This window comes from Xenopus laevis, chromosome 2S, assembly GCF_017654675.1.
Source record: "Xenopus laevis strain J_2021 chromosome 2S, Xenopus_laevis_v10.1, whole genome shotgun sequence".
In the NCBI taxonomy this organism is placed as follows: domain Eukaryota; kingdom Metazoa; phylum Chordata; class Amphibia; order Anura; family Pipidae; genus Xenopus; species Xenopus laevis.
Genome location: NC_054374.1, coordinates 56,359,904 through 56,383,802, shown reverse-complemented (window position 1 = coordinate 56,383,802; position 23,899 = coordinate 56,359,904). Strand labels below are relative to the sequence as shown.

General features: G+C 36.9%; 1 protein-coding gene across 19 annotated transcripts in view; it reads right to left on the bottom strand.

The window, feature by feature from the left end:
* The window catches only part of nfasc.S (neurofascin S homeolog), a 157,025-nt gene that overhangs the window by 5,898 nt on the left and 127,228 nt on the right, over positions 1–23,899 (bottom strand). For 5 of the 19 annotated variants that reach the window (XM_041583803.1, XM_041583800.1, XM_041583804.1 and 2 more), the window contains 11 exons: positions 21,571–21,686; positions 20,456–20,660; positions 19,310–19,432; positions 18,644–18,817; positions 16,511–16,525; positions 13,106–13,291; positions 12,468–12,584; positions 8,262–8,414; positions 4,009–4,140; positions 2,474–2,543; positions 837–848 (listed from right to left, as the gene is read on the bottom strand). In XM_041583803.1, the coding sequence (XP_041439737.1) occupies positions 837–848; positions 2,474–2,543; positions 4,009–4,140; positions 8,262–8,414; positions 12,468–12,584; positions 13,106–13,291; positions 16,511–16,525; positions 18,644–18,817; positions 19,310–19,432; positions 20,456–20,660; positions 21,571–21,686 (1,303 nt within the window). Of the gene's footprint in view, positions 1–836; positions 849–2,473; positions 2,544–4,008; positions 4,141–8,261; positions 8,415–12,442; positions 12,585–13,105; positions 13,292–16,510; positions 16,526–18,643; positions 18,818–19,309; positions 19,433–20,455; positions 20,661–21,570; positions 21,687–23,899 lie in introns of those variants that run through there. The other 14 variants (XM_041583801.1, XM_018249253.2, XM_041583815.1 and 11 more) reach the window with 9 other exon arrangements.

Genomic DNA, 23,899 nt, shown 5'->3' with positions numbered 1-23,899 from the left:
ACAACCTGTACACTTATGCTTTGTGGTTCCGTTTTTGGTAATTAAATCTTTTGTTAAGCAGTTCTTATCTAGACGAGATATGCTTGCAACTAGTTATACAGCACTAAGGCTCCTTTCAATCAGTTTAACAAAACAATTCTTAAAATCTCCCATGCACAAAATATAAATTGTCAGAGTAATATAAACGTCTAATTAAGAAAATCTCATACTCAAAATAACACCCAACATCAACAGAAAGCCACAAGAGCAATTTAGATGAGAACAATTGGATCGTATTTGCTATGCAGTAGTTTGTGCGACTGCAATCACAAGATTGCAAATAGTCTGAGCAGTCCTTTTGAGCTTTATGTCTGTTGTTTTGCAGGGACACCGAACTACAACATTTATCATCACTCCTCTAGATGGTGCTTTCAGATGTAGCAATTACTGCCAAGCCATAGGTTTCTGGTCCAGACAAAAATCTGTAGTAAACTTAACTGTGTAATGTTCCTAAAGCAAATGCTACATGTCAGCTTTTTATAAAGGGCATCTCAAACACACACACTGCACTTTCTGTATATGCATACTTTATATCATATGTCTCAGTAGTACATCTACCAATGTGATTTAAACACTTATTATTCTTAAGAAAAATGCCACCTGAATTTATTCTTTGTGTTCCTATAACTGCCTATCATTAGCCATCCAATTACTGCCTATAGTGATACATAATTGAATAGACAATTGTTTTTTTTTTAATTCATAGATATACAGCGGTTAGTATGGTGTAAGTTTTGTAAGCATTGGTTAAAAAAAATGAGGCTTAAATCCCCTAAAAACAAAAAACTTCTTCCTACCTTCCAAAAAACCTTCAGGGGAAGAGAGGTAAATGGGAAATTTGTGGGGAGGGAAGACATGAAGAGACAGGGTCATTATGGAGAAGGAGATGCAAGGAAAGGAGCAAAAGAGAAACCATGATACCATGCTTGCAATGAGATAAATTAATATGCAGGTAACTTTGAAGGGGTTCCGCACCTTTGAGTTAACCATTTGTTGTATGTAGAGAGGGCTATTCTAGGACAATTTGAAATTGGTTTTCATTTTTTATCATTTGCATTTTTGAGTTATTTAGCAGCTCTCCAGTTTGCAATTTTAGCATTCTGGTTGCTAGGGTCTTAAATACCCAAGCAATCATGCAGTGATTTGAATAAGAGACTGGAATATGAATAGGAGAACCCTGAATAGAAAGGTGAGCAATAAAAAGTATCACGGACAATAAATGCATAGTCTTTACAGAGCATTTGTTTTTAAATGGGGTCAGTGATCCCCCTTTTGAAAACTGGAAAAGTGAAGTGTGAAGAAAAATAATTAAAAAACTATAAAATAAATAAATAATGAAGACCAATTGAAATGTTGCTTAGAATTATGCATTCTATAACATACTAACAGTTAACTTAAAAGTGAACCACCCCTTTAACAGGATACGTAACATGACATTATCTTGGGGTTTGTTGAATAGCTACTGTATTGCTATTTGGAACTGGAATTCAAGTATTAAGTTTATCTGGTGCTATAAGCTGTAGTTGACAAAATAGGAGATGGATGATGAACTGGTAAAGGTTGCCTGATATTTAACATTAAAGGGATTCTGTCTGATTTTTATGATGTATTTTTTTATTTCGAAATTGCACTGTTTACACTGCAAATAATTCACTCCAAGACCTGGACCTGGATTTTTCTATTGAGTACTGTTCTTAGATCTACCAGGCAGCTGTGATCTTGTGTTAGGGAGCTGCTATCTGGTTACCTTCCCATTCTTCGGTTGTTAGGCTGCTGGTGGGAAGGGGGTGATATCACTCCAACTTGCAGTACAGCAGTAAAGAGAGACTGAAGTTTATCAGAGCACAAGACACATGACTTGGGGCAGCTGGGAAACTGACAATATGTCTAGCCCCATTTCAGATTTCAAAATATAAAAAATATGTTTGCTCTTTTGAGAAACGGATTTCAGTGCAGAATTCTGCTGGAGCAGCACTATTAACTGATTACTGGTATTTTGAAAACATTTTTTCCCATGACAGTATCCCTTTAAAGTGCAGAAATAATGCAATGTAATTGGGATCGACTACTTCACACATGTAATAAATATTTTTATGCTACATTTTTTTTCAAGAAAGAATATAAATATAATAGCTGCTCTGCTAATCACAGAAACCATTACACATTGAAAATGAAAAAAATAATCAAACACATGTGCCTGTGTGTGTCTGACAAAGTTAAAATGGTTGTAAAGGTACATTTTGAGAAGTTACAGGAACAGTTTATATGCTGTGTGATAATCAACATTTGCTTAATGAGTACAATTTCAACTCACTAATAGAAGTAAATGATAAGCTTACAAATGGAAAAAGCTCTGCTCATCCCTGTAAAAATACAATTGTATCTGATAACTAAATCAGTGTCTCCCCCCTCTGTAAGTATTCCTTCTCCTTACCTGTAGTCAAATGAGCCATCCCCATCTTTGTTATCATCTGGTCCCAATGCTACCTCCTTTTTTTCTCTCACTGAAAAATGTAAATTCAGATAAACTTAAGATATTTTTTTTTCCATTTTCCAATACAGTTAGAGGCAAACATTTTAAGTAGGTCAGGGTTCACAATTTAAAGTTGATATGAATTTGATGTTCACTAGACTAGACTAGGTTGGTTATACCTGTGTGGTTAATTTTTTTACGATTTGTTATTTTATGTTATTTGTTGAGCCATTCTAACTCACTGTCCCTTGGTGACAGCCATGTTGTGTTGTGAATGTCAGAGATCTAGGAAAAGGGACTCTATTTGGGGGTGGGTGATGAAGATATAGTTTGTACTAAATCCATATTTTGGATTAAAGGATTAAAAGAAAATGTCAGGCTTTCCCTGCTGACACATTAAGAATGATATTCAAGTATTTTAAAACTTTGACCTCTCTCTTCAAATATTCCTAATTCCAAAGTAATGACATATTAAAGCATATTGTTTATATCAGTAGAGGTGTGCCATATCAAAGAAAGTGGGGTATTCTCTTTGCCCAAGCTTCATATATTTAAAACTATACCCCCAAACAATCAAGGGCTCTATAAAAATATATTGCATAACACAATTTATATATAAAATCCGGTGAATCCTAGGATGCCCCCTGGGATCCTAGGATTCATGGTGCACACAAACAAACCATACATGTTAGGTCACAGAACCAATTAACAGACAGAGTTCTGTCTTTTGCTTCCACACTTTCTAGTATTTCTGGTCATGTGATCTCTGAGGCAGCACAGAGACCATTACGAAATGCTGGTTTAAGGCAAGAGATGTAAAATGGCAATATTTACTTACATATACAGTAAATACCAGTTTGGTAAGATTCTTTAATATGCCACTTAATTTGATATAAACTGTTGATTAAGTATGAATTTGGGTTGGCTTGAACTTTGCCAGGCTGTCAAACATACAAAGCCCATAATGAGGCTTCTCATATACGGCCAGCTGTTTAAGTGAAACCAATCTGCAACTCTGACATGATGCAAGGTGCAGCATTCTTTTTTTGTCTGACATTTTAAAATGGATCTGACAACCTTGTATTATGCATATATGGTAGCATCTGCTAGTATGGTCTGGTATCATTGACATACAAATTGTGCTTTCTAATGCAATTCCTTTGGCCTGGCCTACAGGTATGCAAGGTTGAGGAGAGGTGAAGTTTCTAAATACTTTGAAGAAATAAATATGTTTAATTAAAAAAATAGCAATTATTTATATTATTGCACTAGCAACCCAAGGTGCCTCAGGAGTCAGGATTCAAATGTCATTCTCAAGAATTGTACATGATCAATGAAATAGTAAAAATTACCCAAGATTAAAGTCGGCTATGAAATTATAGCCTAAATTATTTCAAAAGGCCAAAAAGTCGATGAACACCTGCTGCATATTGCTCTTGCTATATTTTATGGTACCTTTGCACTTACCAAAATTGCTCTAAGGATATACTGCTCACCTGGGTACTTGCCTCCTCGGCTCCTTTTGATAAAACATACGATCAGCAAAATCAGCACCAGCAGAGCAACTGCACACATGAGCCCAATAAACCAGCCTTGTGTAGCAATGTCAACTTGATTCTTTGTGTAAGCTGCCAGAAGTGAGTAAAGTTTTGGTTATTATTTTATATATAAAAGGGCCCTATAATTTTAGAAAAACCAACTCTTCAAGACATCTCTATGTGATTGTATAAGTATAGCATACATAGAGATTGCAATTAGTTAATATTTATCATATATTTAATACATAAGAGCTACACACATAGGAACACAATATAGACACTGGTAAGGTAATGACATAGAAGAGTTGTCTGTTAAACATTGTCTGTAGGCTATATACCATAAGTAAAGCAACTGAATAATAAAATGCCTAATATGGTATTTTCTTCACATGAGCACCTGAAAGTAAAAATGTGAGGCCATGAATTATCTCAGTGGAAAAGTTCCAATGTAAGTAAAACGAAACAGTTTCCATTTGGGACAAAAATACAGACACAGTGAACAGGTAAAACAACCCTCATTGGATGTGAGTTCTCTTTGCATTCATCAAGGATCAGAAGCCGGCAGTTGTTGGAAGGTAAATTTGTTTCCCCAGCAAAAAGAACAAAAACAGAAGAAAAGTATTTGCTAACTTTTCTCAGAAAGCACTGTTCCAACTCCATATAACAACAAAACAGGGTACCTTGTAACTACCTCTTTTCAGGCAGCCACCCTATACTCAGACTGCTTGCTCTGAGATCAGGAATTTTCATAAAAAGCATTTTGTATGTTACTTAAGTATGTAAGTCTGCTTTTCCCAGCAGCCCATACTCTTAAAGGCACATTCAGCTACAAATAAGTTGAAACTATTAACAAAAAAAATACATTTATATAAATATACATTTTGCTTTCTATATCCCTATAAAAGGAGTTTACAATCGTATTATTCACAAAAAACCCACAGGCAAAACCACATCATCAGCATATAAGAAAAACACTGTTTACATGTGACCTGCTGCAGCTTTTACCCATTGCTAATTAAGCTCAGTACATGCATCCTGCAGACACCCAGTGCTAAGGTTTTGCTCATATTATACCAAATGGGAACAGATACAGTTGGTAAGTAATATTTTTGATTCTTGTAATGCTGGATAAAATTGAAATTACAGATAAAACGGCGGTGATAACCTGCCAGACCTAAAAAAGACCTAACTTCTTTATTCGTCTTATGAACAGGGGCTTCTTTTACTGCCTTTACCTTTGAAGTTTCCCTTTAACTTTGCCATTACCTATCACATATCCTAGATAAGAGGTTTCTTTTTGAGCTATAGAGCATTTGGTTGGGTTGATTGTAAGTCCAGCATTGGAAATGGCACAAATGACTAAATGGACAAGATGAGACTTCCAATATGAGCTAAATATGATGACATTGTCAAGATAAGAGCACAGTATGAACTGTGTGGCTTTGTCACTATATCCATTAGCCACTAAAACGTGGCTGGTGCCCCGTGTAACCCAAATGGCATATGTGTAAACTGAAATAACCCTTGGGGTGTAGTGAAAGCAGTTTTCTCGTGGGATTCTTTATTAAAGATTATTTTATTGAAATCTGCCAGTAATCTTTTGTTAGGTCAAATGTAGAGATATATTGGGCTTCACTCAGCTGGCTATTCATATCATAAATGAGAGGCATTGGATAAGAGTCAAATTTTGAAACTTGATTAATTTTTCTAAAATCTATGCAAAACTGCTTTTCCCCATATTTTTTCGGTACAATGACAATTGGAGAACACCATGGGCAAGTAGATAGTTTGATGACACCTAGCTCTAACATATTTTCCAATTCTGCCTCAATTATCAGTTTAAGTTTCTCTGGTACCCTGTGAGTTTTTGATGTATTGGTTTTGCATCCCCAGTGTCAATAATGTGTTGAACTACATTAGCATGACCGGGTTTACATACAATTTTGCCTTGTGTTAAGCAACAGATCTAAGTCTGTGTTCTTAGATGTCAGTTCTGTACCCCTTTTTAGGTCTGATAATCCTGAACCATTGAGAGTTTGGCTAAAGAGAATAGTGCACACACTAGATGATCTGTCAACCCACTTTTTTTAATAAATTGGCATGAAAATTTTTCTTTTGCTGTATTACTAAGCATTTTTTTTAGAGTTTGGTTAAAATGCTCAACCAGACCATCGGTTTGTGGATGGTATGGAGAGGTTCTCACCACTTGTATACCTAGAAGCTGCTTTATCTGTCTCATTAAACTGGACTGGAAATTTGAACCTTGGTCTGTAAGTATAGTTTGAGGAATACCCATGTGGCTAAACAGTTTAATCAGTTCTTCTGCAATTTTCCTGGTAGTGATACTTCTCAAAGGAATAGCCTCTGGATAGCTAGTCATATAATCACTCACAACTTATACATGTTGGTTTCCTTTACTGCTTTTTTGCAAAGGAGCAACAATATCCATGGCTACTCTTTCAAATGTAGTACCAACCACAGGAACTGGAACCAGTTTACATTTTTTTCCTCCTGGAGAAGTATATTGACATTCTGGACAGGATTCACAGAACCTAGCCCCATCTGATTGTATTTTTGGCCAAAATAAACTATTTAATATTCTGGCTACCATTTTCTTTCTACCCAAATGGCCTGCAAATGGTATATTTCATAATTGGCTCTCTGTACTCTGAAGGTACCACTAATTGCCATACTTGTTCTTTAGTCTGGGGGTGTTCACACACACACAATATAATGTACCATTTTTTTGGTTGGAAACAAGGAAAATGTTCAAGTTTGTTTCTCCCTTCATTCGTCTTCATGAACAGTGGGCCATGGGTGATATCTTGCAATTGCTTAGAAGAAATATCCACCTCCCACTTTAGGATATTTAAATGGTTCCCCTTGTAGAAAAGAATTTTGAGACCTCTAATTTTGACAGGCAAGCCTCTTTTCCCTTCTAGAAAGGTGACCTTTACCAGTACCCTGAAACACATCTTTTTCAAAAGGAAAAATGTCACCCAAGTTTTCAGCTGTAGACTGGCTTTTAACTTGAGACCTTGTTAACACAGCAGACACTTTACTGTCCCTGCTCAATATATCACTAAAACCAGGTGTATTGTGCCCCAAAATAACAGGGTACGGTAAGTTAGGTACTGTGCCCATTTATAATGGCACCTGTGTATTAGCTATTTCCACAGGTATTACTGTCTTAGAGTATATTTTTGTGTCCCCGTGAACACATTTCAAAGGTAACTGACTAGTGACATTTGGGGAAGCTTGCAAATTGGACCATATTAAAGATTGTTGACTCCCTGTATTAACCAAAGCTTTTACAGTTCAAACAGTCTTTGGCTAAATGTCCCACTTTATGACACAAGAAACAGATAACATCTTTAGTATGACGTTTGTTTTTTAAAGTGTCTTGTCTGGGTTTATCACCACTACCAAAAACTGGAGTAGCTCTTACCATATGCGGCTTGCACGATAATCCTAGACAAGACACTTTAAAAACAAAGGTCATACTAAAGATGCTATTTTTTTTTTACCAATTGCTAATTAAGCTCAGTGCGTGTATCCTGCACACACCCAGTGCTAAGGTTTTGCTCAGATTATACCAAATGGGAACAGCTACACTTGGTAAGTAATATTTTTGATTCTTGTAATGCTGGATAAAATGTGGAGAGCATAGTTTATTGCTTTGTCTGCATAGGAAGAAAAAAAGGTTTGCTCGCCAGCAACAGAGAAAGGGGAAAAACATTTATACCACACAAAGAGACAGACAAAATAAATCACTTTGCATATCCTAACAAACATGTAAATTAAAAGAAAAAAATCAGTATCTATGAAGATCTTACATATAGATCAGAAGTGGTACCATAATTTAACTAAGGGTACAGTTATTTTGTTATACACTTTTTTACTTTTGCTGTATATAGGTGAAAGTTCAAGATATTCATTCCCATTGCAATGCTTTCACAATAAAAAGGTACAAAAAAGACAGCACGTAGAAAACACTAGACAGCTTGCAATTCTAGAATGTGTATAATATTCCAACACCAATGGATGGCTGAAAAGTATTTTTCTTATTATGTAAATGTTATCAATGGATTCCAAGATGTGAAAAATAAAACAATAACTACTTAGTCTTATAAGGCTTTTATCCAGTACAAACAGTACATTTTCCTGATTAAGGCTCTCCTCTTATCGTGGAATAGCAGAACATCTCTCACCTGAGCTGGTATCAAATGTCACATAGGGGCTTGTGACTGAGGGGTGCTCCTGGGAGTAAACCCGCACCCTGTAGGTCATCCCAGGCACCAGGTCAAAGAGTTGGATGGAGGGGACATGAGCCTTAACAGGAACAGTTTTCACTGTATTGTTACCTGACAGGAGAGAGCTAGAGGTGAATGTTGTCCAAGTTATATGAGAGATGATGGAGAGAGTTGCCATAGCCAAAGCTGCATGCAGATGCCCTAGAGTACCAAAGGACTAAATAGACATGCCCATGCTATAACTCTAGACTACATAGTGTTGTCTCTGCGCTGGTACCATCCTCCTTACCTAAATGGATGTTTAGATTGTGCCAGAGTTATGTTCAGTGAGCCTCAATCCCCTGGCCTTTACCCTGCAGGCAGAGGGCTAGCTGCATCCCTAGCCCCCTGGTATTTAAAGGACCAGTAACATCAAAACATTTTTTACAAAAAATCATTAGTACACATCAAAAAAAAAACACCACCACAAATTATAATTTAAAATCACAAAGCCTTTATTAAGAAATAACTTACAGAAACTGCACTTCCTGTCCTGTACAGAAACGGCGAAAGGGCGACCATCGATGATGCTGGGCTCGATTTCTCCTCCCTGACCACTCTACTGACAGCGTGTGAAGGAGCAAGATGGATGCCTCATGCCTGCGATGCGATGCAGTGACTGCTCGGGCCCCCTCCTCCTCCTGCACTATAGATGAGAAGCGCCCACCTGGACACTGGAGGAAGCGGTGGTAGTGGAGGCGGTGGAGGGAGCTGTAAATCAATGTTGGCAGCGGCAGCCGCTTCTCATCATCAGTCACTGGCCAGGCCCCCTCCTCCTCCACCGCTCCCTGCCCTGGTCGTTCCTGCTCTGTTCCCTGCACATGAGTGATTGTTTCGATAGCGTTTGTATCTGCCTGCATTCCGTTTAGCTAACAGACCTACGTGTGCCTTGTAGCTGTACTGTGCGCTGGATTAGCACTGGGCGCAGGAGCAGAGGAGGTGCAGCGGAGCGGGGAAAAGGAAAGCTGTATAGCATCCAGCTACAAGGCACACGTACGTAGGTCTGTTAGCTAAACGGAATGCAGGCAGATCACTCATGTGCAGGGAACGGAGCAGGAGCGACCAGGGCAGGGAGCGGTGGAGGAGGAGGGGGCCTGGCCAGTGACTGATGATGAGAAGCGGCTGAGCTGCCAACATTGATTTACAGCTCCCTCCACCGCCTCCACTACCACCGCTTCCTCCAGTGTCCAGGTGGGCGCATCTCATCTATAGTGCAGGAGGAGGAGGAGGAGGCCCGAGCAGTCACTGCATCGCATCACAGGCATGAGGCATCCATCTTGCTCCTTCACAAGCTGTCAGTAGAGTAGCCAGGGAGGAGAAATCGAGCCCAGCAGCATCGATGGTCGCCCTTTCTGTACAGGACAGGAAGTGCAGTTTCTGTAATTATTTCTTAATAAAGGCTTTGTGATTTTAAATTATAATTTGTGGTGGTGTTTTTTTTTTTGATGTGTACTAACGATTTTTTTTAAAAAATTTTTTGATGTTACTGGTCCTTTAAACCACCGGTTGCTGAACTATGCACTTTATGAACTGCTACCGTCCTTGTTCATTAAGGGACTCCTTTATACAAATTGACTCCTTTGCCTCTGCTTCACCAGTCTCTAGAACCAAGTACACTATTCAGCATATAGACTCTGCACAGCTCATAACTTTGACACTAAACATAAAACCTAACTAAAGAAGGTGACTCTATTTGGAAGCCAAATAGATATTAATCTTATTTCCTTGCAGTATATGAATGCTGGTAGCCACCCAAAAGTATATGTAAATGAGAGTCTGTTGCCTGTTGAATCAACTTGACACAAAGGCGGTTATTTGTCAATGTCCGGATTTATCTCAAAAATGTTGTTTGCTGGAAAAAAATCTGGAATTTTCACCCGAAAATTGGGATTATATGGATTATTGCACGAAACCCAGCGCAAATAAAAAAATCTTTGGGACTTCTCCCTTTGACTTATATGCAACCTCAGCAGGTTTGTGATGTCTGATTTTCAGATTCGGACTTTTTCCATCCTCGGTGTATAATAAATTCCGAAAAATGTGTTTTTTAAAATTCCGATTTTATACTACAAAAACACACATTTTCCGGCATTTGGAGTTTAGTAAATAGCCCCCAAAGTGTTAAAACTTCCAATCAGAGTTAAAAGAAATTTACAAAAGCCTTAGTCCACCTCTTGAATAAAGTGTATTGTTGTTCCAGAATGCCACTTTAAAAAATCTTGAGTTCCAAATTTCTCCATACAAATTTTGACAATGTACACCAATTTGAAGTTGTTGTTAGTTTTGAGTTGGACAAACTGGTGAAATAGCTTTACTTCAAATATTGGTTTCCAGATGATTGTGAGTAAACAATCATTTGACTCCATTTTAACTCACAATTTGTCTTAACTACACTTTTTCTAATTCACTCCCCCAACCTTGTCTTGTTCACTTGTTCTAGACACACGTCACAGGTCCTACTCTGTCTTGTTCCCTTACTCTTTTTTTTTTACTGGCTATGCCCCAGTACTGTAGCTTATAATAAGAAGCAAGAAGCCAATGGACAAATCAAATCATGTTGATGTTACCAAAACATAAAGCCACAAAATCAATGTTTGATATAACACAGTAAATACATAGCGAAATACCAGAAATGTATGTTATAGTTATAGCAGCACTTAAAAGAACAGCAGTGTATATACAAGTCTTTTAAAAGTAATACAAATTTGGGTGAACAAATTAAAATAAAGCAGGCATCATTGTATTCAAGGGGCTAGCTGCAGGTCTCTTCATTCCAAAATGGAGAGCAGAAGCCTGTGGTAAATTACACAATGCAGAATGCAATGTGCAAAAAAAATGTCCAATTGTATATTTTTTTCCCGCACATTGCAATCTGCATTGTACATGACCCAAACAGTGAAATGCAGAAGAACATGCCACAGGGGACCAAGCCTCAAAACAACTGGGCCTCCAACACCTCCATCATTAGATAATAAGTATGCCAATAGTAATCAGGTCAGAAGAAAAGCATGCACTCCTGCAGCCAGCCAGTAAGTTTAAAAGGAAAAGTTTATTTCATCTCATTAAAAGTCAGTTGTCCATAGTAATCAGGAACAATAACACAACTGTGATTCAAAAAAGTTAATCTTGGCATGAGTCTTTTTTCAACCTTACTTACAATGTTAGTATGTTACATTGTGCATTACATGGTCACAAAACTACTGTGGAGTAAGTCCACATGGGGTAATTGAGCTGTTAGCTGACCTAATGCCCTTTTGATACAAAGGCATTCATGATAAAACAGTGTAAAGCTAATGGTCTTTTGTCTTTTGGGAGGGCAAATTATTGCAATTTTGCCTTTTTGTAGAAAAACTGAAGATGACATAGAAGAGCACTGCATATAATAAGCAAGTTTAATTATCTCTGCTTTTGAATAAAATTATCAAATCACCACTGAAACAAAGTATTTAACTAGTATGACGTAAAGTACTTTATAAGCCTCCAATAAATGCTCCATTTGGATGTGAAAAATTGTATATAAAAATTCTTAATATCAGAACTTTTATTAGTAACTTGTATTACACTGCTATTAATTTAATCTGTGTCTAATGTAAAACAGGCACTGCAGGAGTTATATGAAATGTATAGTTTCTTATAGCCTGGGAACATCATGTATATTGCAGGCCAGATATTTCCAGGAAGTAAATGCTGAGAGTGTGCTGCTCCTGAAGTGCCTTTCAGCCAATGTTCCCTCTTTGTTGTACATGCAAACAAGTTATGTCACCAATACACACACAACGTATTGTCGATTGCACAAAAGTATTTTATTTTTACAACGTGAAAATTCTTTGGAGCAGGCACTCAATAAAGGCAATCTTCCACCAGGAAATTAGTTCAAAGTGAAAAAGCAGTTTATTGCGTCCTCAAGCCTTACGCGTTTCGTGTTACAAACACTTCGTGATTCAGAACTTGCATGTATAAAAATGTGCAACAAGAGGTAATTTGTCTGCATGGCCTTCTTAAAGGGAACATTGTTTGCAAGTTATGAGTTTGAGCATAGCAATCTACATGGGTGGTACCTGGCAAGCAATGGATGAGGTCATGGCAGTAGCTACACTCACCCCCTCATGCAGAAGTGATGCTTACTGTCAGTATACTCAACCATAAATACAGAGCCTGGCTCTAAGTTATGCATCCAGGTGATATTTGCCCAGTAAGTGTTGGGCAATGCTGTTAGGTTCCAAAGAGATGGTCCAGAGGTGGCTGAGGAAGCGATTTATAAAATGTTAGAAACATCATTACTTCCTGCCTATCCCTATAAAGACAAATTACTTATTTATAAAATACAGCTAAACAATTTAGTTGTTAATAACCCCCAGTTTTTCAATAACATCAAACAAGGATAAAGACCAAGCTTATAAAACTCAACTAGTACCAAAATTATTTTCTTGTAAATTTACAGGAAAAAAGTATGTCCAGTACAAGCCTTATTTATTGAATTTATGTTAAACAGGGGGGTATGCCCGTTTAAGATAATATTAAGATAATATACAACAGCTTACACTCGGTTGCTTATCCTGTTAATCTGCTTCTCGCCTATTATTTCAAGAAAATTAAAAATGCATATAATTATGCCAAAATACTACACCTTAGTAGCATTTCCAGTATACAGCAAAGTAATCTTATGAGCGGACGTACCCTTTCAATCAATAACAGCGCTTTCAGGAGAAACTGAGCATAACTACATAAGCTATACCCATATCATTTTCTAGCATGCTCAATACCTATGTTATGAATTCTAGTAACGGCGATCAGCGAACTTTCTGTATCAGCTGTTTCAGTAGTGAGAAGGGTTGTCAAGGTGACACTGGTTGTAGCTAGAAGAGTGGTAGTGGCATCAGATGAAGTTGGGGGAATATTTGGGGTCTCTGTGGGAGCATCTGTGACAGGTACAGGAGACACAGAAGGAACTGGAGAAAGAGGGCAGAAGAACACTAAAAACAAGATTTCAAAATCCAGACTAGCATTTCATATGGAGTTTCTTGCACATATTTTTATCCTCTAATATTTTATCACAGGCATACTAGAAATCTTCACTTATACAGTTAACTATGTTTCAAATGAAAATAAAACTAACAAATGTGCAACCAGTTTTTTTTTTATGCAATTATCTTCCCATCTATGGGAATTTATAAATCCTCCAAAACCACTGAAATCAGAATGTTTTGAAATCAGAATGTTTTGAGATCAGAACAAGCTTCTAATTTTGTGCAGCCAGGAAAATGAATATAGGCTATAATAAAAATATAGGTTTCTAAGTGTCTAATAAAATGGAAAAAAAAATCATGTTTCACATATAGGATCACCAGGGGCGCTCCACCAATGAGGCGAGTTGAGACACTCGCCTCAGGCGGCAGCGCCCCCCTGGTTACCAGGGGCGGCAAAAATGCCGCTCCTGGTAACTAAGAGCCGAATTTCCGGTTTTCAACCCGGAAATTCGGCTCTTCTAGTGCAGAGAGCGCAATTGCGCTCTCTGCACTAGCGTCGTGCAGCGCCCTGACCCCCTCCTGCGCAGAAAATGTGAGCGCCGTGAGGAGGGGTCGGGGCGGCAACGGAAGGCCGCCTCAGGCGGCATAAAGGCGCCGATCGGCGCTGAGAATCACATATATCAGAAACATAATTTGTTTTATGTACGAGAACACAGCCGATTAGGGAAGGTCTATGAACGAGCCAAAACCAAATATATATAGTTTTATGGAGATTCTCACTTGTATAGATGAAAATCTCTAAGCAGTACAATACTAAATTTCCAAAGCACCGCTCCACAAAATGGCATACTTCTGATTTCAAGGCCAAACACTCCACTAACAGTAGGTTTACCCTAGAAAACTACCCATTATTAGAAAGAACAGATTCTAGAGAATATATATATATATATATATATATATATATATATATATATATATATATATATATATATATATATATATATAGAAATTGGAATTTGAAAAATGACCTCAAAGCTTCCAATCTACAGCATCATATCTCCCCTACATCATTTGGTACCAATGTAAAACACCATAAATTTGAATGCCAGGACTCCACTAAACAGTTTGATGCCTAATATGTATCAGTTTACCTAAGCATGTGGCATATAGGGGCCCCCAAAATGTATTGACGCCAAGGGTCTACTGAACAGTTTGATGCCCAATATGCATAGATATACCAAAGCAGGTGGCATGTGCTGACCCCAAATAAAATTAGTGCATTTGAATTGCTTCTGCTGTCTTTTCACCTTCTGTGAAGAATGACTTGTGACTGCGTATTATGTGCCACAAGACCCTCCTAACAGCACAAAGACCCCCCAAAACCATATATTTTTTGTAAAGTACACATTCTGACGAATACAAAAGTTCAAAAAATGTATTTTTACTCCATACTCATACTCCATACTTTTACTATCATACTGCAAAGCTACAATAAATAAAACATGACAAACAACAACGCAAGCATAAAACTGCAATAAACACGTATCTGCATAATGGAACGTGGGTCCTGCGACGTTTGCATCGCAGGACCCACATGACCTCACCTTCCACTCCCCCTGCTCGTTGCCTAGGGGGTTGGGAGAACACCGTAGCCCTCTGCAGAAGCGACAGAACATAGGTACTACGTGCTTGGCAGTTGGGGCTTTTCCCTGCAAGAACACAGTACCTACGTTCTTGGCAGGTAAAGGGTTAATGGCAACAAAGTTAACAAATACAGGTGGAATTAACCTTTAAGTGCCACAGATCATAGAATCTACAATTTGTGGATAAAAGGACCAACTTCTTTTCTGGGTTACAACCTATAGTTTGAGTTTGTGGTTAGCCATTTTTTTTTTATATAAATGCAGAAATACCTACACCACTAGTCATTTGGCTCTGCACCGTGGGACATGAATATTTTTTACTGTTGTTATGATGTCCCGCTGCAACATGTTGCATCATGTTGGTTATAAATGCCCCTTTTGTATCTACTCCAAGAGTAGATGCAAAAGTCATAATAACCACAAATAGGCAAAATACTCCTAAACTGTAAACATACTCATAAACTGTAAAATTAAATTCAACTGACAAACACGAAACACAGCATATTCTTGCTAGACACTTAAGTAACTGACCATGAAATAAGTACAGAGTCCATAACATGCTTACCAATTTGAGATGCTTAGTGCTACACAAATGACAAAAAACTCTAGGTTTTAGTAATCTATCTGTGATTTGTAAAACTCAAACCTGACCCTAATCCAAGCCAGGAACAATTTATTTTCCCCCATGCAAAATGGAGAAACGTTTTTGTTGCTTTTCTCTTTGTAGAAATATCAACATGGGCACATATACATACAGTGGCATAACTAAAGAAAGCAAACCGGGGGGCAAGGGATATATACACCTTATATTGCTTTGTGCATAATGAAAGCAAATGTAAGTCTAAGCATCTTTGCAATATCCCTTAATTACATAGTTTCACTGTTTTTAATGTTATCTGTAAATGTTATTGCAAAGAAAAAGTGTCTATCACATTCAGTTCTGCACTCAATCCAGCTAGTTTTCTTCAGATTTGTTAATAAGGTTATCTCTTAAGATAAATTCTGCTTTCAATAACAATTGTACTTACAAATAACATTAAACTTGTGACAGTACTTAAATAATGTACAAAGTTACTTTGTTTCATTTTCTTTCATTAAGCAAAAAAAAGGTTCTTGAGTGGACATTCCCTTTAATGCTAGCCGATTATAAAACAGCAAAAAAATACAGTACCTATAAATAAAGAAAAATATTGCTTTACAACACCTGTTTTTGATTCTAACATTTAAATTTAATGTAATGTAGTTCTGAATATATTATATGAACAATCATATAAGGAATCTCACATACATTAGTATTTGGGATAAAAAATATAGTATAAGGAATAAACCAAATTATCTATCCGGGCAAGCTGTGTCACAAATTTTATCGACTCACTTAGAACAGCACTTAGGACAATAAAATGATTGATTCGCCAGGTATCCAAAACAAGCTTTCTCTGTCTAAATTCATCATCATATTTTCTCCAAAAAACTGTTGCAAATACTTAGTGCTAGAAGGGATAACACTGTGCATGCAGGACAACCCAGTAGATCTGATCTCTCTGTGCCAGTACTATACCTGATGTGGTAGAAACTGTGGGCATCACAGAAGAGAAAGCCAAAAGAAGGGAAGAAGCAAGGTAGGAAAGGAGAAAGAAAAGAGGAGATACATGAACACACAAAGTGACACAGAGAAAGACACAAGAAGCCATAGACTTCAAACAGTCACTCGGTGGCTACTAAAGCAAATAAAATAAAATGTAAAAATAGGGCATAACTTTAATGGATGGGGATTAAAATCATAATCACTACAGTTACAATAATTATGTTCACAGAATTCTATAAACTAAGTAATCTGGACTCTACATCCTGATGTACAGCACTGTTGAACCACACTTTAAGCAGTTGCTGGAATTTATTTTTTGAGAGATTCAAATCACTATTTCCATGATTCATCATCCCATTTCCTTTAACTGGGGTTATCTGTGAGACCCTTTCTTTATACTGAGCCCATGGCTATTCTCTACTACATCTTGTGTATTCTTACTTATACCCTAGGGCAGTTTACATTGCAGCTTTATTTAGTTGTATCACTCTCCAGGGTCCAAGGCTGTAATATGGATTATGGTCTGGCTCAATACTCTTTGTTTCTGCATTTAAAGTTGAAAGCATTAAAGGAGAACTAGATCCTAAAAATGAAAATGGCAACAAATACAATAGTAGTGACAGGCCAATTCTTTTATGTCATTTACTGCACACAAAGAGTATGGGGTAGTGTGCTGCACCAGCATTTTCTCCTCTATTGTATGCCCTTAATTGGGATTTCTGAAACTTGGTTATACCATCTGTCAAACCTAGATACATTTAATTATATGTTAGGAATATGCTAAGGTTGCTCCAAAGTGTTTGTACACATATTTTTGGTATATGAGAGCAGTTTATGAGATTTCTCTTGGAACATATTGTAAGTAAAGCCAAACAGATATACAAGGTTGATTCATTATTGCTAGATAGACGAGCCTGCCTTGCATTTTGGAGGGCTAAATAATTTTTTTCACTTTTTGCAACTACTAGTGTGCCGCTAATCTTTCAGTTTGTCTACAAATACGTCTCCAGTTGCAGGCTTCAGACCTACAAGTGAGCATCTATCATCACAACGGATGATTATCATACCTGCATGGGTAAAGAGCACTCTCATTCTGAGTTACAAGATAGATGAGACTGTGGCATCATTCCCCATACTATTTAAAGAATAGACACACATTTCATGACTATTGGGGCACATAATCATAAGTTACCCTATGAGTGCCCCAATAGGCACAAAAGCATTAGGCTATTCATTATGTCTTAAAAAATCATTTATTTTTTACAACTACAGCTCATTATTTTGTGAGATTTACGTCGCTATTTCTATGATTCATCATCACATTTCCTCTGACTGGGGTTATCTGTGAGACCCTCTCTTTATAATGAGCCCTTTGGCTATTCTCTACTACATCTTTTGAGTGTTGTGCATGACAATTTATACCCTAGGGCATCTTACACAGCAGCTTTATTTAGTTGTATCAACATAAATTTTGTATAATGTGCTTGGACAAAAGGTGGAGGGCTGCTGCTTCACTATTTATATATTCACCAAGGATTTCTATAATATATGAGCAATTGTTCATAGAGGCATGCACCCAAAATGGGGACATCTAATTAGTTTGCCACTGACATCTGACATCTAGTTTGCCACTGACATATGTCCCCGGAGTTCAATCTGGTATCCTAACACTTTGGGGTTATTTACTAAAATCCGAACATTTCTCACTATTTTCTTAAAACCACTTCGACCAAACCCCGTCCACATTTTAACCGTATTTATTAATAAATTAACTTCTGTGAGATATAAAACAACAGTCCATTCCCCATTTCCTTCATTTTATATTTTCATATATCCAAGCCACAAGCTGCCAGTAATTATTTTAAACATCATAGATCAAAAGGCAACACAGAAATGTATATGATATTTTTAAGTCAGCAATACTATGTTTTATTTAAAAGGGTAAACACATTTTTTCATTGAAGTCAAGACATACATTGCCCTAAACAGATTTTCTGGCATTCTAGCAACAAAAGACTAAAAAAGTACATCTCAAACAATGAATAAGGTATAATGCTGTATATTAAACACTGGTCTGTAAAAACAATATCATGATTTTGCTATTACCTTCATCCTGTCTGACAGGAGACTCGGCTGTGATGACTTCCCCTGCACCAACCTGTGTTCTCGCATTGAGAGAAAAACGATAACGGGACACAGGATCTGTTCTTTGCAGGGTATATTTGGTTTGATTAGGTGAAAGTGTTTCAAGCACAGCCTTCCCAGTTCTGGTCCCATTAACTGCAAAAGAGAAAAAGAAAACTTTAGCCAGGATATTTCATCCACTAATTTTTTTTCTACTTTTCTGTTAATTTTAATTTCAACTACAACATTGCACTTAATTCATTTGTTGTTTTATCCCCCAGTGCATCCCCCATCTGGTGATTAAACCTTTTCTTATCCTTAAGACAATGTTTTTAACTAAACTGACACGAAGATAGATAAACGAATAGATAGATAGTACTGAGGTGTGGGCTGGCGGAAACCAGTAGGTCAGGCAAGTACAGGCCCATGACCTAACTGTGCCCAGCTTCCACATTCAGTAGCATCTATGTATAGACTCTTGCCTGCCCCACCCCACTCCATTGCATCACAGACTGGGAGGGTAAAGTGCAGGTATATATATATATATATATATATATAAGTGGCGAGTTAGGGCCAGGTGCATGTCACAGATAGAGAGATAGATAGATAGATTTCTTCAGAATATTAGTAGACATTTGTATCATTTACATGGCTGGATGCGGAGGTTGTATGCAGTCAAGTTTCCGTTCCGGTGCTCTGGTTGACCCCATTCAACAACAATGATTTCCCGATTTGGCTCATAGACTCGAAAGTATTTAGGAGCACTCGGCACTGTGTGTAAGAGAAGCAAGGTATGAGATGACAGCATAATGAGGAGATTTAAAGGTATAAAAATACTGTACAGTCTTATACGAAGTACAGTGTTTTTTGGCAATTTATGGTTTAGGGGGTCTGTATTAAAATCTAAAGAACATTTGAACATGTAGAGATTTGTGTTTACAAAAATAGGAACACAGTTTGGTCGCATTTCAGGAGAAATCTACACCTGGAGCTGCTGCACTCAAACATTTTGAGATGTTTAAATACAGTAGCTCAGAAGCAAGTAAACTTTGTGATGCAATCTGGGCAAACTGTTTCCTTCATAGGCCCACTTGTTCCACAAGCATTTAAGATGATGTATATGAATGCACAACACCTAGGATAGAAGAAAAAATGCTAGAGTGTACAGTATGAGCTCTCAGTCTTTAATTGTTTACTAATATTCTTTCTCCTTTTGAAGGTAGGACTGCAAAAGACACAGGACACATAAGTATTAATAAAATCTCTTGACACGACTCTGTAGTTTAGGTCATTTTAGAGAGGATTTGTATCAGGGTGTGAATTAGGGATGCAAAAAGTCCATAACAAATTATTAAACCATATGCCCAAACCAAATCCCACCCCACCTTTGCATATTCAAATTAGAATTTTTTTTAAATGGCATGCGTTGTCACATTCAGTTGTTTACCGATTTAAAGTCACATGAATCTGAGGGTTTTGATTTAGTTTGGCTGAACATTAGGGTAAATCTCTGATGTGATTAAACATAATTATATATTTATGTGTAATATTTCAGGAATATGTGTAGTATGGTATTCAGTTCCCTGCTGTAAAGATGTGTTATAATTTGGTACTCTACTTTTGTAAATACATTTCATATAAAAAGTGTACACTTTGACAATATACATAAGCAGTAATTTAGTAATGGTGTGTAGTGAGTTTTTAAATTCTGTGCCTAACTCCTCAGCTTTTAGTAAGCACATTTTGTCATCAGTTTCTTCACATGTGCTCCATATTTCAAAAGGGAGAGCCTACCTCCCTCTGGGGTTATGAACTCCTTCACTTCACTTTTGGGGCCATCCCCTCGGCCATTCACTGCAACCATGTACAACTTGTAGATGCTGTATGGAATCAGTTGAGACACGATGCCTCTCACACGGTCCCCCATAAAACTCTGTTGCTGTTTCTTACGTGAGACCCAGACACCCTTCATCAAACTACTTTCTCTCCAAAAATAGGCCTTCAAGAAACAAATTTGATTCAGTTCTTTGTTAGGCTAGTGTCTTGAGTTAATCCACACTTGAATCCAGGTCCTTGGTTAGTTTAATAAGTTTTGATAAGAAGTTATTCCAATTGCACTTTTATGCCATAACAGAGCAATAACCCAGTTCATAATGGCAGTATGACTCATCAGATGATATCACACTACTATCTGGGTGACATTTTGGAGCCTATTTAGTATGCTGTGTAAAAGGAATCTAACTTAAAAAAAACATTGTAAAAGGCTGTGTAAAATAAATTGATGATGATATTATTCGTCAATAGATGGATGGATGATAGCTGTATTTTTTCTTTTGTATTTTATTTTCAAGCAGCTGCTTACAGTTATACCGGATTTGTTTGAGAGGTGTGTGGTTGCAGAAAATCATAATAAGGTTGGGAAGTACACCATGTTACGTGGCAATGTGAATTGGAATGACATTTTTTTCACACAGCATAATAAATAGGGATATTTCTTATAGACTCTGTCAGATTTTGGAGATGAAACTCTATATCAACTGTAAGTTAACATTTGTTTTAAAATGTTTGCACCTTTGCAAAATGACCTTACTATCCTTAACAGTTTTGTCTTATATTGTGTTTTATATGCAGTTCCAGTGCCAAGCTGCATTACTACTTTTGTAATCACAACTGGAAATTTATTCACAGAAATATGTTTCTGGTTATTTCTTTAGTGGTAGATGTTAGTTGATTTATTTATGATTAGACATGTTTTTACTGGTTAATAATTAATATTATTAATAAATATTGATTTAAAAAAATGCATATACATTAAGCATTTATAAGGTATGTTTTTAAAGTCGTTTTTAAAGTAGTCATTATTAGCTTGTAACAGAGAGTTAATAAAGTTGGCTTATTTTAACTCTCACTCTGTATTCCTGTAGGCTTCCTTGGATAGAGGCAGGTGCAACACGTGTCCACTGAAGAGAGATGGCAGTGCTGTTCATGACCCGTAGCTTAATGTCAGTGGGTGCAGCCTTAGGATCTGAGGGCAAAGGTAGCCTATAAGTGGAGCTTGATATTTGCTTAACAAGCACACTTACCCAATGCATTGGAATGTCATACATCACCAGCATTTTGTTGCCACATTCTGTACTATCTAAGGTCCAGGTAAAAATGACCTTGTATACATTATACCTAAGAGCTGAAAATAACATCTTGTATATAATGAAGAAAAAAAAATAGTTTGTTTGGATCTTAAGGCATAGGGACATAGTTGGGGTCTGGCACTCAGTGAAGAGCGCAGCATCCAGAAGTGCATCTAGCCTCGTCTTTAACTTTAAGTAGTTAGGACAGGGGACAAATGTGGGCTGTGCACCATGATGTTCTCTACCTTGCGTGTGTGTGATGCAGGAGGGGATGACACCTACTTGCCACCCCTCCCTCACCCGCCCCATTGAATATAGCATGGCCAAAATACAAACCACACCAGATTTAAAGAGTAGTCCACAGGTCTCTTTGTGCCTAAGGTTATAATGATTATAACCTTAGATTCACTAATGAATTGAACACTTCCTCGATAAATTTTTTGGATGTCACTCTCTGTATAGAAGATAATTCAGTCGTTACTACAATATACAGAAAACCATGTTCAATTAATACGATCTTAAATGCCCACTCATGTCATCCCAAACACATAACAGATAATATACCATACAGCCAATTTTTAAGCATACGTCGCATCTGCAAAAAAGATAATGATTTGTTTAATAAATCAAATGATCTTTATATAAAATTGTTACAACGTGGCTATGAAAAAAGTCTCTTAGATAGGGCCCTAAAAAGAGCGGCTAGGGTAAATAGAAAAGACCTGTTTAAAAGATAAAGTGTAAAGACCGATAGGGCTGAAATTGATCAAAAAGCAACAAGAGAAAAAATAAAAATAAACAAAGATCATTCTGAAGCATGTGTATGAACATACAGTCCACAATTTAATCAAATAAAAAATATTATTAAGAAAAATCTTGTTATTCTAGAAACTGATTCTATACTGAAGGAAATTCTTAAAAAAAGACAAAAATAAATTCATAGGCAAACCGAAACAATAGGTAATCAATTGACCCATAGTCTTGTTAGATTTCAAGAACATCACAACACTTGGTTACAAAGCAGAGGTTGTTTTAAATGTGGGGCCAGTAGGTGTATCACCTGTAAATATCTGGAAAAAACACTAGAATTTACTTCTTCTTCTACGAAAAATAAGAAATGCACAATACGACATTATATGAATTGTGACACCAAAAATTTGGTATATGTATTAACATGCAAAAAATGTCAGAAACAATATGTAGGTCAGACCGGTCGAAAACTGAATGATAGAATTAGGGAACATGTTTCCAGCATCACCAAAGAAAACTGTGTAACCCCAGTAGCAAAACACTTTGCTGAGTGCAATAATAGAGATGTGTCATATTTAAGTGTAATTGCTATTGATAAAATAACACTTAATATTCGTGGAGGTAATGTTACTTCGGACCTTTTGAGAAAAGAAGCAAAATGGATCTTTCACCTAGGAACTAAACAACCATTGGGTCTAAATTATGACTTTGATATCTCTTGCTTTATCTAACCTTATAATATATAAATAACCCCTGTTTGCTTTTTCATATTTATTTCTATATATTGTTATATTTAATATTCTTTATTCTTTGTATTTATACATATTTATTTTTGAAATATATTGCCATACCTTTCTTGTATGAAAAATATATGTACATTTATATTAGAACCATTATTTGTACCATGTATTTTAAATAATGAGCCACTAGGGTCAGCAACACACGTTTATTTGTAAACCAATTGTGATTCCGCCCATGCGATTTTCTATTGGCTCTTTCTCCTTTAAATATTCTGTATGTAACACTAATTAGTTAGCCTATGATTAAGTGTCCTGTGGGGACACACTTTAAATTATTTCGATTTTTTTTCAGCAGCTCTCCAGTCTTGTGTTTCAGTTATCTGGTTGTTAGGGGGCAAATTTACTCAATTATATTCTATAACACAAGATGAACTACCCGATAATTCTGCCATATGTTTATCCCAGAATCACATCTCATCTAGATGTGATCAACACAGGGCAACTACAAAGTGCAGTTTGTAAATCCCTAAATGCACCTTTAGATTCTTTGCTCCACCTAACATTTTCAGGGACCTTTTTTCCAATTAGATTTGTCAGTGGGGCCGCTTGGGTGGAAAAAT